The sequence below is a fragment of the Opisthocomus hoazin genome, chromosome 7, assembly GCF_030867145.1.
Source record: "Opisthocomus hoazin isolate bOpiHoa1 chromosome 7, bOpiHoa1.hap1, whole genome shotgun sequence".
Lineage (NCBI taxonomy): Eukaryota > Metazoa > Chordata > Aves > Opisthocomiformes > Opisthocomidae > Opisthocomus > Opisthocomus hoazin.
This window is the reverse complement of record NC_134420.1, coordinates 61,921,007-61,936,569: the sequence shown is the minus strand read 5'-3', so window position 1 is coordinate 61,936,569 and position 15,563 is coordinate 61,921,007. Positions and strand designations below refer to the sequence as shown.

Here is a 15,563-nt window from a genome sequence, read left to right as displayed (position 1 = left end):
CGTCAGTTGCTTCTTTTCTTTCCTAACTTGGAAAAATCTAATAATGCACAAAAGGACTGTTCCCCTTCTGCCATGATATCTTCACTCTTTCAAAGGCCTGTGAATTTTCCCAGAGCTTTATGGAAATCCAAGCCGTATGCAGCCGAGTATCCAAGTACAGAATTGCAACACCGCAGTTAACAGGTCGTCTTATCCACATGTTCCTTTAGACAAGCCTGATACATTTTTGAGACATGACTTGCATCTGCAAATCTGCATCAGTTCTTCCCCAGTTAAATCTCTGTCACAGCTGTAACTCCCATCACACTGCTGTGGTAGGGTAAGCTTGTTAAAATACGCAGTCTTTGTCTTCTAAATTATTTGGATGCTTACCCTTTGATTATTCCAAGTATTATTTTGCCTTTTTTCATAAATGATACTGAGGGTACATTTTATGGACTAAGAAGGTAAGAGTGAACAAAATAACACTTATTTTTGTGACTAAATCATTAACGTTGGGGAGGTCATTAAAGAATGCTTGTAAACAAAACTGAATTCTAGAAGTATATTTTGTGTAAGAAAAAAACAAAACAAAAAATCCTTCAAGGTGAGCCAGTATCTGAACCTGTACTAATTAGTTACTAACCTGTAGCTAATTAAATATTATTTTCTTTATGAGGTGTCTGATATTGTTTTCTATGTTTTGATTTCCAGATACATATGTAGGCAAATTTTATAGAAAGTGATTAATCTGGGCTTTGGCTTTCATTCAGCTATGTCTGGCATATACAAATCTGAGATCTGTAATGGAGGAGTCTGTTTTAGAGACATGCATATTCACATCAGTATCACGTTTCTAAATTTCACAACAGTCTTCATTTTCAGAGCTTCGTACTTTGTATGTGCTAGATTTCCGTATTGTGTCAATTGGTTTTTCTTTCTGTGAAGCACTGAAAAAAGCATGTGTAAATTCTGACAAAAATTGCCTGTGCTGTTGACATTTTCTGCTGTTGAAAATGTAGCAACTCAATTCTGATTTTCAGCTTGCTTTAAACTTACAGAAATGGTGCTACCGGCGCCTGTTTCTAATTATTCCTGAAAACCCAGTGAGAGGTAGTATGAAGGCCACTCAGGAGAATGATTCAGAGTAATCTGGAACTTTCAGCTACTGATCTTTGACTGATGACGTTCTCTTTGCGAAGTCTGGCATGTGCTGCCCAGTCCAGAGGTTGTTTGTCGTGTCCGTTGCATCCTGTTCTGTCCAGAGCACGAAATCGCGGTGGTGGGGGTTCAGAGAAGATGGAGGTATTCTTTTTCTTAGAAGTAGTACAAAATAATGAAACAGAAAGGGCTTGAAGAGGTGCTCATTTGGTAACAATAGCTTTGGTGAAAAATCGCAGTCTCTACAGCTGACCAACGACAGCAGCAGTTACCAAAGATCTTAGCCCATCACTGCTACAGTCCTATGAGCGATGTTCAAAACTGGATGTCTGTATTTAAATGGGCTCCTGAGTCTATAATGGTAGTGAGTTTATAAATAGTTTGATGTTTAGCTGGTTGTATCTCACAGCCATTCACTGAGATTTATGGATGTCTGTCACTGAGGTATAACTTCACTGGCACTAGGGAGACTAAATATGAATCCAAAACCTTAACATTAGTCAACTGTCTTAATATTTGGGCCCTATTTCCTAGAAAAGAATCTTTTTCTTTTTAATCTTAAAAAACCCACAGTGAGTAAAGCAATTTTTAAACGTCTTGGCCTGGTAGTTGTAGCATCCTCCAAAAGCTTAGGATTGGTACAATCAAGTAAAAAATTGGCCAAGATTTCTTAAAGATACATGGAGTAGGAGCAAAATCCTACTAAAATGAAAGACAAGTTTATTGCTTTTCCACATTTCGGAGTATGAGGCGGTGAGACAGAAAAGCCCTATATGAGCTGGATGTAAAATGAGCAGTTTCTTTATGACTGTGCTTTATTTTATGTAGACAATTAAATATATGCATGTGTGTATGTAAAATCCCTCACCTAACTTTGATTCTTTAGGAGTCTTAATCGCTTGTAGATTCCTGGCTTACAGCATTAATGCTACCATTTAATATGGATTCTTTTCTATTTCACTTAACACTGTTCTCGCCTTTTCTTAAGCAAATCTCACTCATCCTACCTCCATTTCTCAATGATGTTTTTATTTTCACAGTTCCCTCAACCATCTCTTGCACAGGCGAGCTCACTGACCATTTTTCAGTAACTTTTGAGACCTAAGAATGTACTTTCTTCATGTGATCAGCTGGCAATTTGAAATCTAGGTCTCTTTGTCCTCTTATTTCCTGGCAGCTTTTTCTGAAGACTGTCATGGGGCAGCCAGTCATCCTCGAATGCTGCATGCAAGAAGCTGATCTCGACCGAAGCTCAGATAACTGTTGTCTTTAAGGATCTTCTTTATTGAACGCTCATTGTCCAATGTTATGTGCTTACCTTGAGGCATATTTGTTCAGTGTGTCACATGAGCATCTGCACGGCAGATAACAGCAATTTGTGGAACTTCTGTCCTAAGCTGCAAATAACTCTTTGGTAACAGAAGCTGCCTCACCCCTCATGCACAAGAAAAAGGAGAAAGCATTGAAACATACAATGAAAATTAACTGATAACTTTACCACAGCTTAGTAATGTTTCTTTTTTCTCAAAATTGAAAGCTCTTCAAACAGTGAAATAAAGACTTTTATTTTTATTATCAGGGACAGTATTTAGAAGTACAGCTCCTAAAGATAACCAGCTCCTCTGTTCAAAGGCTTTTTTGCAAATTGCTGCAAGGAGGAGGCAGGAATTCTCCCCTTCCTGTGCAGGAATTCTCCCCCTCCTCACTGTTGCACCAGTGATTTCTGTGCTGCCTCTGACACGCCAGACACACAGTATTCAGGTACAATGAATTATGGCTCAGACCTGATGTTTCTCTGTTAGTTTTATGGTATAGCATATACTTTATTTATTGAAGTATAAACCCTAATAAAACTCTTACATAAAGAAAGCTCTCAAATGGTCATAGGCTTAATGTCCCTCCATCCTTTTTACAGGAAGAAAAATGACTAAAACTTGAAGTCAGACTCTGGCATGCTTGAATACCATATGCCTGCACTATTGAGACACTGGAGCAGAGTATCTGGAGAAAGATGAGAGAGTGTGGGTGGCAATAGAAAAAACAACCACGACTGTAAGTTAGCAAGATAATATCCTTACTTTCTTCAGTGGGTCTCAAGAGTGATTAAAAAAACATTGGTGTTTTAAAAATATTGCTGAAGACTACAGTGTGACTCATAATGCTTCAGAGAATGGAATTCTTGGAAGTTTCACTGTAATGCCAGATTTTAGAACGGAGGGCAGCAGAGCTGCAGAGAAGTAACACCACTCTATGTTGACGGAGAAAGAACATCTCTGAGGAAATGCAGGCAAGAGAGGAAGAAAGCAAAGAGAATGAGCCTGGGGAGAGATGACAAGACGGTTATTTATGCTGAGAACGGTTGCTTGCACTGCTGGGAATGTTTCACTGCTTTTTGAGATTTTATTGGCCAGCGTGCTGCCTACACAATGCTCGGTCATATGCACAGCAGGGGAAGATATGTAGACGTGTTGACCAATCAGACAACGAAAGCAGTTGCATGCGACTCTGAAAGTCCATCCTACAGCTGGCCTGAAACGTTTGAATGAAACATTTTTTTGGGGGGGGGAGGGTGACTAAATTTCTGGTAAATTCATCTATTTTATGAGTGAATGTGTTGGCTAAAAGTAAATTTTCATTGGGAAGGTTTCTCAAGTCAGAATAGCCATTCTGGTCAGAATAAAATGAAGAAGAATGACAATTAGCTGGAATTAAATGATAGCCTCACAGTTATGGCATATACCTGATTTTTTTGCTTGATACTGTAGCGTAATTGTTTTATATCCTAAAGAAGTACCTTTGCTAGGAAAAGTGAGGAGTCTTTCTCCCGCCATCCCCCACAAGTGCTGATCAGCTCCTATTCCCCTAAAGTTCCAAGGAAATGGTTTGCATATTTGACAGGCTACAACATTGGCAGGGATGTGGAAATTCCAGGTTCAGAACCATGAACATGATCTGGGCTTATACCAGAACCTCCTCCTTTAAGTGAGTGCCCTAACTATCTGGCAGATGAGGTGTGATTGTATTCCCACTACCACTTACAGGGGGAAAAGATATTGTTTATACTGGAAGCCTAAATAATGACTTCTAGGTGCTTTTTTTTTTAAGCATTCTTATTATCTAGTCTCTCCTATAAACTGTATCTATATTTTGTGTATATGGTTAAATAAAAAATGTTGGTTCAGTGCGCTGAAAATGTGTCAGTGGCTTAAAGGTGGATAATGCTGCTTTCTGGATAGAAACTTTGTATACCTTTTAAACATTTAATGATGAGTCGTCTGAAAATTCACATCTGAGTAATGTCATGACTTGATATTTGGTACTTCCTCTCTTAAAAAAAAGAATAAATCATTGCCAGCAAGGCAACAAGTATGACACCATTCATATAAGTGATGGTCATATATCACAGTTAAATAAATACCCTAAGTGAACAATTAGCTGATATATTCTTGGCTGAAATTTGTTCATGTAATTTGATCGATAAAGTGTGTGGATAAAGAATAGATTAACAGGTCATAACCAGTTCATGAACAATTCGTGAACAGGAAGAAGGATTGCAGAGCAGGGAATTTGAATAATGTATATTTTATTTCACTTGTATATGAGGAAAATGTAGATTTTTTGAGTTGGCCAAAATGGAAAATGAAATTTTCCATTTTTTGTTTATGTATTTCTTCTGGAAAATCAAATCTAGTTATATTTAGAAATGAAGTATCTTAAATGAAAAAGGTGGTCTATTTGAGTATAGGTTTTTTTAGTGTTTATTATAATGTTTTTATGTTTTAATGGATTCTTGTTGGAATAATTTTGCAATTTTCAGCTGGATGACATGTGGATTTTAGCCAGGTTGAACAGGCAGCTTGGGTGGATAAAACATTCGATCAAAAATTTGCCTGTCTTTCCTGGGCTTAGAATTCCCAATTCCCTTGTTTTGCAAAGCAGTGAACTGAGAAATGTTTACACATTACAGAATTAGTGCAACTAATTTGCTCTCTTATTGCTTGTCATCCTGTAGATTTCAGAAACGTGAACATAGCCAGACTGTTACGATCTCAGAGTCAGCAGTAAAATCTACAATGCATGATGACAGTAGGTTCTCAGATAAACAGGATCTTGGACAGAGTGAAAAAATGCACCAAAAATTTAGGTAAACAACAGCAAGACAATCTGCATCTTCTCAGTTTGTGTAGGAAAGAAGTCGAAGCTGGGAAACATTTTGTGATATGCCCATAATGGATGTACAACTCATCCAATCACTCTGGAGCTAATACTGCACTTTTCTGTTCTGTGCATAAAAAATGTCATGCCAAATGACTCTGAGTGGTATCCTTAATGATGAATTTACAACCATCAGTAAGGAGCCTTCTTCGATTGTCTGCATTAAAGCAGCAGTTGATTATAATCCCATCCAGTGATGCTTTTCCTTGGCCTTATTAAAAAGAGCAGCGTACAAGACAATCGTACTCTGGGGTGTCTTTTGACTTGCTCAGGAGTATGGCTTAAGTGTTGATTTCTTTTCAAAAAAAAACCCAAATTCCATTTTACAATGATGACACATCCATCGTCTGAAAACGAATTATACGGGAATGACAATGAATGCCCTGATTGCTCACCTGGCATTAAAAATAGTACTGGGTTTGACAGACAATATTTAGCTGGGCATATCAGTCAACTGTCAGTGCTGTGCATGGGAAATAGAGAACCATCTCCCTCTTTTCATTGTCCTGCAGTTTGAGCCTTATCTCGTGCCTTTGTAGTGCAGTGCTGATGTCTCTCTCAAAGGCCTGATGTGCTCGGTGGCATCTTCCGCATCCTCCGGACCATGAAGCCTTACTGCATTGAGCACGAGAAGCTTGACAGTTCTGGAAATCAGTTGTGAGTCAGTGGGCACGTTCAGCAACTGGGAAGATAAAATAAAATCTGATTTTCCTTTTTGTCAAGTCCCTTTTCTAAGGGTTAGATTTATTAAACAAACAAGATTCCAAAGCAGGTCCACGATAACACAGAATATGTGGTAAAAGACAAAGGAGATCTTTCCAGCTTCCAGCAGCATCTGCAGAAAGTGCCAATATGCATCTCTCTGGACAGCTTCCTATCCAGCTTTAGAAACACAGATGTATTTCTATAGTACATACCAATATACTTCGGTTCTGCTGGTAAATCACTACTGAGTTTCTCCAAACCACTCTTTGTGTTGATGAGAATGCAGCTGAAGACTTTAAAGCTCAGTCGGTAAAAAAAAGAAAAGCAAGATCAATGACATTTCTTCCTCAACCTGCTCTTTTTTTCTTCCATTCTGTTCCTCCCAATAGGTCATTTCTGGAAATTATTTCAGCTGAGTGAATCAAGTGAAGACATCTCGTGGGAACAGGAGGGGTCTTGCAGGTCAGTTCTGGGGAATGGGCCCATGTATTACAAATTCTTTTCTTGCTTTTGCTTACCACACCTTTGCTCTAATCAGGTAGTTAAAACTATTGACCTAGTTTGATGGCATGGTAGATTATTTCGTATCAGAGATACAGCCAGCTAAACACTAACTAAAAAATTCTATAGATCTGCGTGAACATCAAAAGACCTAGAGCTCAGCATAACCATTCCAGTGGTATGCGTTCTAGAGAAGGCAATATTCTGTTAAAAGAAAAAAAAAAAAAAGAGACAATGAAACAGAGGAAACAAGACAACTGAGTTCCATCTAATTTTTTCCATTTCCCAAGAACTGTTCATTATTTACTGACATAAATGCAGTGGATGCATTCCACTTAGAGTGAGAAGAAATAGCAATGAACTTGGTAATTGGTTTGATTTTTTGTATAATTAACACTTTTTGAAATAAATATTTCATTCTGTAAAATGCACAGCTCCCTGCCTCTCCCTTTCCAATGTTCCAAACCCACGTTGGACTACTTTTGATCTCTGTTTGCAATTGTACGCATGTGTCTGTGTGTTAGTAGCACAGTGTGTTCTCTATGTCCATGTGCCACAAATCCAGTTGACCAGCAGCCTTGCGCCCTGTTCTTTTCTGGTTGTCCTTCATCACGAATGGGAAGTGATCAAATAACTACAATTTTTTTTTTCTTGCATTGAATTTTGCAACTTCCAGAATTTCTTCAGTGCTGTCCCATAGTTTTTACAAGTCAATTCCCTTATAACAATTTTTAGAAGTCATAACATATACCTTTAAATTTTATTTATAACTTAATAAAATATAATGTTTCATAAACATGTGTTTTAAATTTTATCCTTAGGTTATGTAACGATTTTTATTCTTAGAAATTATTTCCACTATCAGGTCTTTGACACTAACTATATCTTTGGCATATTTGTGCTTATGAAGTTACATGAGCTCTGAGAAAGCTCTGAGAGCTCTTTTATACTTGAAGCGAGGTTCTGTGCTGTGGGACCTTGTTTAAATTCCACAGAACGTCCCATCATTTGAGGAACTGTGCGTGATAAACCTAGAGTGATTAAATAAATATGCCAAATTTTGGCTACTGCAGGGAATGTACATCCTGACTGACTCTTCAGGCAAGAAAGGCAAAAGTCGCCAAGGAAATAGAAACATGACCCTAAAAATCCCACCTGGGGTACCTTGGAAAGAATGTGAAAGTCCACTCAAATGCAGACTGCTCAAGCACTGGTTGCTTTATAAGCCTAAGAAGGTGAGAGGGACAAGATACACAGAAGAGGTAGAAAGCTTTGCTATCATCCTTTTACCCTCCTTGCTAGGGATTTCAGTAAGATTTTAATCTGTTTATCATTTATTGTGGTACCTGCTACTCTATAATGGATAATGGGATCCCCTTCTGCCAGGGGCCATGTGCCAATTCATCCTTGAACATCTCCAGTAAGAACTGCAGCTCATAAGTGTTGTCTTTATCAGACATTCAGGGATCGCCTCTGTGTCAGGGTAATTCTGGGCGCTGGGGGAGCGATGCGTAGGAGGTCGAACTACCTTACTCCACCTGGCCACGTCCTAAAGGTCCCTTCGAGATGGAGGATATTTATTACTTAAAAGGAAATGGAAACTGATGCTTCTATAAGCAAAGTCAAGAAGGTGCAATTAACTTGGAAGAGCGAGGAAACATCAGATAGGCCTGATCTTCTATGTTTGATGGGCACAGGAACTCCATGGACCAGACTGAAAGACCCTCACTTTTGTGAGCATAAGCGTTACACCCTGAAAAGACTTCTTATACAAAACATATTAGCAGAAGGATTTTAACCTTGTCTCATAAGGTATTTTCACACAGGAAGGACTGAATAGTGCTTACTCTTTAACTGTTCTAGTTAGGATGGTTTTGGCCGTTGGCTGTTAGTGCATTTACCACAGTGAACCGCTTCCAAAATCTCTGAAGAAGCAGGTGGAAAGCCAAGAAGACAAGAAATACATGGAGTAGTCAATTAAGCAGAGGTCATAAATGAATCCCTTTTCAAGAGGCATCGTCAAGAATTTCTCTGAAAAGAGAAATTTGCAAAGAAGGAAGCAGGTGTCAAATTCCTTTTTGGCAGCTGGATGCTTAAAAGCATTTATAATGAAAAGCTACCTGATTTAAAGCTCAGGACAGCGAGAGGATGTGCCTTAGCAAGTGGAAGGGAACGCGTATCGATGGGGTTTACAGCTCTCGGGCTGTAGGGAGGGTGCGGAACCGTCAGGAAATGTGCTGATGTGACGGAGTTTGGGCCGTGTTTGGGACACTGGCACTGGGAGTGAGGAGGAACTTGAGAATGCTTTTTGAGCTCTGTATTCAAACAGCTGTCTGTCTTCCGCAGCGTGCTGTAGAAAAATAGAGGTTTTGAACCATTAGAAAAGCAAAGGAAGTGCGATAGCCCAGATTTGATCGTAATTACACCCAGGTGGTCCTGAAGTGACTACACCTGTGTCATTGAAGTTACACCAGTGCAAAACTCGTGTGAGAACTGAATCAAGCCCTTTGTTTTCTTGCATTTGTGTACTAAAAGAGCACTCTAACAGCTCTTAGTAAATAATAAATTAATAATGATATGATGATCTCCCTTCTGACTGGAAGAAATACAGAAAAATTAGTGTCAGAGTGAGGATTTGCTTGCAAGTTTATTTGAAAGTGTCATTTCTAGATTTGTGTTGGATATATGATGCCTTGCTGGACTGATTTTAGTTTTTATTTCAAACATCAGAAGCATCAAAATTAGTCAGTTTGTGGTGAACAGTACGAAACCTACAACATAAAGCTTACAGATCAAATGAGTAAGACCTCTGGTCTGTTCATCGTAAAACACCTTTAAATCCCCAGCAGAAAGTAGTAATGAAAACAACTAACGAACAAAGCAAGTGCTTTCGCTGTCTCCCTGCTGTAAAGCAAATAGTATTTTAGCAGTTGGTTTCGTCTATGTTTCCCCAGTTGTGCCTCAGAATACACCAGATTGCGAGGTTACATCACATTTTTAATGACTGGAACCATGTCCTGAGATCCCCCTCCGACCACACCACAACTTCCTTCTTTCTTTTCCCCTCGCGGCTAGAGGACTGTATGTCATTATGCTGCGGACATAATTCGATTAATTATTGACAGAACATGTAATCACCACTCATATCTCTCTGATAAATCTCTTCGCTGCTCTCTGACTTCTGTTTGTCGTGCGCTAGGGAGGTGGAAAGGCAGTAAAAATGCGTTTGAAGGATAGGACGTTGCTCAGTGCTATCAGCCGGACAGGCTTCTGACAGCCTGAACTCTTTAGGTGGAAAGTGTATTGTTCTCGTCTGTGCTGAACCAGTGTCCCGAGAAAGCTCAGTGGGATGGAGGCTTATGATTCATTTGAAGTGGAGGATATAACGGGAGCAGATAACTTTGATTCGTGCAAAGGAGAAGTGTGATCTCTGTCAGGGATTCCGGGCGTTCACAGCAAATTTTTCTTCTGCTGATGATTAAAGAGAAAGTGATAAATAAGAGCTAGCTCCGTGTTCGGTTTAAAGGAGGAATGTAGCTTAAGAAACCTGACTTCTTTAGGGAGGGGGAAAAAATTAATCCTGACCTCTGTTAGCCTTTGACCAAAATCTGCTAGTAGCAGAGATTAAAGAGGAGGCTGTTTCTGTAACTACGAAAACCCAGGTGAGGAGAGGGATCGTTTCTGCCCGCACGACCGGAAAATGTCCTGGGGGCCGGGCCGGGGACGTGCCCGGGGGTTGCCCGTGGTTTGGGATTACAGCTAAAGCATGCCAGCAGCGGATAAGGAAAAAGAGAGATAACGAGGTGAGAAAGCAAAGAAGGGCATGAATGTAAAGTCAGGAAAATTGAGCTGTGGGGGAAGGACCTCGGCTGACCCGGTGCCGGCTCTCAGGACACCGGCGAGGGCCAGGTGGGCGCCGGGCATCGCCTCCGGCCCCCGCCCGCCTCCGGGAGCCGCGCTTCGCGGGGTGCCCCGCCGCCACCTGCGCCCACCGCCCGTCCCCCGGGGCTGCCGAGGGGGGGGGGGCACCGACCTGTGTGTGGCTCTGTGCCACCCCCCCGCCAATCCCCATCCCCCCTTCGCCGAGGGCTCGCCCGACCCGCAGCCGGAGGAAGCCGCAAAGCCCACCTCGGGCTCCCGCCCTGGCATCACCGGAGGTGCCCGGGGCGGGCGGAGTCGGTGCAGCCCCCAGCCCGGAGCCGCGGGAGGCCGGCCCGGCGGCCGAGAGGCGAAGCGCTGCGGGGTGCGGGGGCCGGAGGAGCGGGCACCCGAGTCTGGTCTTTTGACACCTCGGCCAGCGTGGCCTGGTTTCGCCGAGGGCAGGGGCTGCGGGGAAGAAGGGGACCGGGGAGCGGGGTCGGAGCCGCTGGTTTAGCTCCGGGAGACCGCCCGGTGCTGCTCGTCTTGCGGGGTAGCGGCGGGAGCGGTTGCACGGGCTGATCTAAACCGTGAACATTGAGGGACAGGGACGTTGCGGGGAACGTAGTCACTGAGAAGGCAGGGGCTATAACGCCTTTAGAAACAGCTTTCGGCGGGTTTAGCTTAGCGCTGCGGGCGCGGCTCGGTCCCCCGGCTTGCCTTACCTGCGGGCGGTGCACCCCTCTCCAAAGCTGACTCGGGGGCTGAACGGCCCGGGGGCCTGGTCCCGCTGCCGTCAAGGGCGGGGCGGCACAAACCTGCTGTCTCCGGGCGGCTTCGCACAGCCCCTGCGGGGGTTGCGGGATGCTCCCCGCGCTCAGCTTCACCTGCCGGGCTCCGGGGGAGGGAGCTCCCGCACTCCGCACTCTCCGAAATGCAGCTGCCGGCCCCCGGGGGGGGGGGGGGGGGGTAAGCCCAGCACCGCCAGGCTAGCCGCTCCACCCTGGTCCTGCCCGAGCCCCGCAGCTGCCGTCGCTCCGCGGGGGCGGTCCCGCCTGGCCGCAGGTGCGGGTCCCACTTCCCGCGGCCGGGCTCCGGCTCCCGCACCGCCTGCGCGCCCTCGACGGGGCGGCCCTCCTGGCCAGGGCGGCTTTGCCCACCGGCTGTTTTTTTGGCCGGCGTTCCCTTGTCCGCACGGCGCCGGCCGGCCCCGCACCTTCGCCCTCCCAGGGGCGGATGGCCGGGGTCGGAGGGGGAGCGCGCAGTCCTCCGGGCCGGTGGTGGGACCGCCGAGGTGCCGCCTCTCCCCGGAGCCCCGGAGGTGTGGATTCCCCCCTGGGGACGCTCGGTACCCCCCCTTCTCGGGGGCAGCGACCCGGCCCCCCCTTCCCGGAGCCTCCAGCAGCGCACCCGCCGCCGCCTGCCGCTTCGCCTTCCCTTCCTCGCCTGCGGGGCAGGCAAAAGGGAAAGTGGATGCACCGGTCTGAAGATAGAGAAGGGACAGTCAAGGTTAGACGTGTATTTACTCAACCTTTATTATTTAAAAAAATTCATTAAAAAAAAAGGTGAACAAACTTCTTACAAACCCCCCCCCCCCCCCCCCCCCATAAATAGGACATTCCGTTCAGCTCTGGCTATTGGCAGTTCTAGTACTTGACAACATCAGACGCGATTTCCTGGCATTAGAGAAACCCATTTCAAAATCGGTCATCACAAAGAAATACTAGAAATCCCAGTTAGCACTTGCTAGGCAGTACGGAGCACTTGCACACAACTTTTCAGACACACACCCGCGCGCACACAGCTGGGAACAGATCCCGTAGGCAGAGAGCCTCCTTAGAAAATAGTAAACGCTTCCCCCCCAAAAAAAGAAAGAAAAAAAGAGAAGGGTTATTTACAAAACGCACATGGAAATACAGTATTGACAGGAGCGTGGCTGGCAAATCAACATGATTTGAATAGAGAAAGGACTATGGCACATCTTGCTCGAAAGCTCGCACAGCAGCCTCCTGCAAGTGTCCCCGTGGGAAGGCAGCTCCCGCCACCCGCGTCGCGGAGCCTTCTCCCTCCGCACCCCTCCTCCCGCACTCCCCTCGCCCCTCCGCCCCTGCGCTCCTTGCCGGGTCCTTTTTACACTTGGATGACCACCGTGCTGGGGCTCTGGAGCCGGGTTTTGTACTGGTCTAGCCAGCTCCTGAGCTCCGAGATCTTGTAGCCCTCCGGTCCTCTGCCTCCCTGGTACATCACCTTCTCCTCCTGGATGACGTAGAGCCTCTCGAAGTAGGCGCCGTAGGCGGCGCTGGAAGCATTGTCCATGGTGTCCACGGCGAGGGGGCAATCGGGCGCCCCTTCCCTCATCAGCCGAGCCGCCCGCAGCCTGTCCTGGAGGCACTGGTGCTTGGGGATGTTGTAGGCTGCGTCCGAGCTGACCCAGCCGTCGGAGGGGTGTGCTTCTTCGATGTACACCAGCAAGAAGTCGGCAATGTCCACGAAGTGCGCGGCCAGGCGCTGGAAGGACCTCAGGCGGGCCATGAACGGGGGTCAGGTGCAGCTGCCGAAGTTGAGGATGAGGGGTCTCTTGCCGCGGGCGAAGTCCAGTATGCGGAGCCTCTTCTGCCCGTCCAGCTGGATCACCTCGGGGTTGGGGGCCAAGGAGCCCACGTGCGCCGACTTGAAGAAGTCCAGCTTCTGCCCGTGCCACACGGCTTTCAGCGACTCCAGCGTGAACATGCGGTTGGAGTCGGACACGCAGACCGGGGGGTCGTCGGGGGGCGGCCCCTCGCCGGCGCCGGCCGCCTCCTCCGCCGCGGGCATCGTCAGCATCTTCTTCCTAATGCACAGAAAATCCAGGAGCCAGAGCATCACGGCGGTGAGGAGGAAGCGGGGGAAGAGGAGGATGCAGGCGGCCGCCTGGGTGAGCAGCTGCAAGGTGTGAACGCCGAGGGAGTGGAGCATCGCGGCGGCTGGTGCGGCAGGGCGCTGCCTGCCCGGGCCCCCCGCCCCCCGCCCCCTGCTCGCCGGGGTCCGCGCAGCGCAGCCGAGAGCCCGCTTCTCTTTAAGCCCATTTTATAGTCGGGGATTTAAATGAAAAGTGACTCCACCTCCGGCCAGAACCCGCCCCTCTGGAACTTGAGCCTGGGGATTACCTACCCCTCCACTCTAATGACCTAAAAATACACAGACAAAAGGAGAGAGCCCCGGCGGGAGCCGCGAGGGACGTGCAACGAAGCAGGGAGCAGCCGCTATCAGGCAGCGGCAGAGAGCCCGAGATAGGGCACCGCCGGGGTCCCCGGCCGCAGATAGCGCTCACCAACAGCCCCGCCAAGGACAACGCAACAGGCGCGGCCCGGCCCCCGGCCCGGCCCCGCACGGGCTCTGCGAGTGCGGGGCCGGCGCCGCGCCGGAGCGGCAGCGGGGCCCGGGGCCGTCCCGGCAGCGCCCGCAGGTGACAGGGACGGGCCGCCCGCCCCGCGTCCCTCCCTCCCCGCGCCTCCCTCCCCTCCCCGCCCCGTCAGACCTGGCGCCCGCGGGCACGGCCTCCGCCCCGCCACACGCCCCGCCGCCGCCGCGGGGGCACCCGGGGCTCGAACCCGCGGACGAGCCGCGCCCGCATCCTCCTGCCGCGGCGGCGGGACGGGAGGGAGGTGGCCGCCGCCACGGCCCGCGGGGACCCCATCGCCCGGCGGCGGGCGGCCCGGTCCCCGGCGGCGGCGGGCCCCGGAGCGGAGGGTGCCAGGTGGGCTCGGGCCGGCGGGCGCTGCCCCGCGGCGGAGGAGGGGCGCGGGGCGGCGCTCCGGCCGCTAGGGGTAGCTGTTGCCCGAGAAGCCGCGGCAGCGGCGGCGGCGGGGAGCCCTGGGGCCCTGCCGCCCCCCGGCCCGCAGGCGTCGGCGCCCCGGCCGCCTCGCCCCGGACCCCGAGTCGGAGGGGGCGTCCCCTCGGCGGCGGGTCTCCCCCCGCGGAGGGGCTCACCGGCCTCCCCCGAGCGCCCTCGGCAACGACCGTCGCCGCGGGGGCCCCGGGGCCGCGGGAGGCTGCGGGGCGCCGGCCGGCCCCGGGACTGCGGGCGTGAGCCGGGGTGTGAAGGCGGGGCCCGACCACGCTGCGGAGGCGGCCTGCGACCGCGCTCGACACCGGCCCGCTCAGGACGGCCCCTGCGTCCTCGGGGAAGATCCTCTCTCCTCGTCCCGGGGACTCAGCCGGGATCTGCGGGGCGTGCGTCACCCCGGTGTCTCCTGCCAGCCCAGCCGTGACCGCGCTGTCCCCACCGAGCTGGGGCCCGGCCAGTGCTGCCAGGGGTGCCGCGACGGGCGGGCGGCCGGGACGGTGGGGCGGCAGCAGAGACACCTCCGCCGTGTCCCCCTGTTTGCTGAGGGTCCCGCTGCGTCCCGGTGAGCTGTACGTCAGGGCGGACTCTCACTTACAGCAACCCGGGAGGAGGCAACAATATTTTTTTTTTCTATTGCCACGTGAGGTAGAAACCCAAGTTTCTCGCGTGAGCAGGTCTAGAAAGTCCTTCAGACAGGTAGGTGACGTGTCACCTCACGGACACGGTCAGGTAGACCTACGTACCGTCCACAGAGCGGGCATGCATGGGCTGGTTTTAGGTCTGGTGGGCTGCGTATCAGTAGCAAAGTGCTTGCAGGGCGCGGAGCTGAGCGCAGACTGCCCACATTCAGTCTTCGCCCGGTCAGGGGGAATGTACGGCCTGTAAATTCCTTCTTGCTGGACTAGATGGAGACCTGTCCCAGAGTTACGGAGCTTAAACCCAGTTTGGTGTATAGACGCAGCGCTGGACAAAACCCGCTGGCTCTGATCGCAGCCTTGCCCCTGGGTTGATGTGGGGTTCTCAGCTTGCAGCGTGCACGTGATTTCCTCGCTGGCTTCTTCAGGACGGGATATTGGTGTTGTCCAAAGCGCTGAACGCTGCCCTCTGCTACGCGCGGGCAACCCGTGCATCCCTGAGCTGCTGCTGCTGCGCCTGCCGCTCACCGGGCTGGCTGCCGCGCTGACTGCGGGGACGCACGACCCGAGCATTCGATGTGCGTACGTGTCCTGAGCGCCCCATTTCTGCCAGGTCTCTGGCTGCAGATTCCCAGAGGTCCCGCAACTCCCCCTGGGTGCTGCCCGCGCCATGTGCGAATGTC

At 49.2% G+C, this 15,563-nt stretch overlaps 1 protein-coding gene across 1 annotated transcript; it reads right to left on the bottom strand.

The window, feature by feature from the left end:
• Nucleotides 1-12,527: 12,527 nt before the first annotated feature.
• On the bottom strand, nucleotides 12,528-13,679 carry DIO3 (iodothyronine deiodinase 3). The gene has a single exon (XM_009936900.2). The coding sequence runs from the start codon at nucleotides 13,372-13,374 to the stop codon at nucleotides 12,550-12,552; it is 825 nt and encodes a 274-aa protein (XP_009935202.2). The 5' UTR covers nucleotides 13,375-13,679; the 3' UTR covers nucleotides 12,528-12,549.
• Between the last annotated feature and the right edge of the window lie 1,884 nt (nucleotides 13,680-15,563).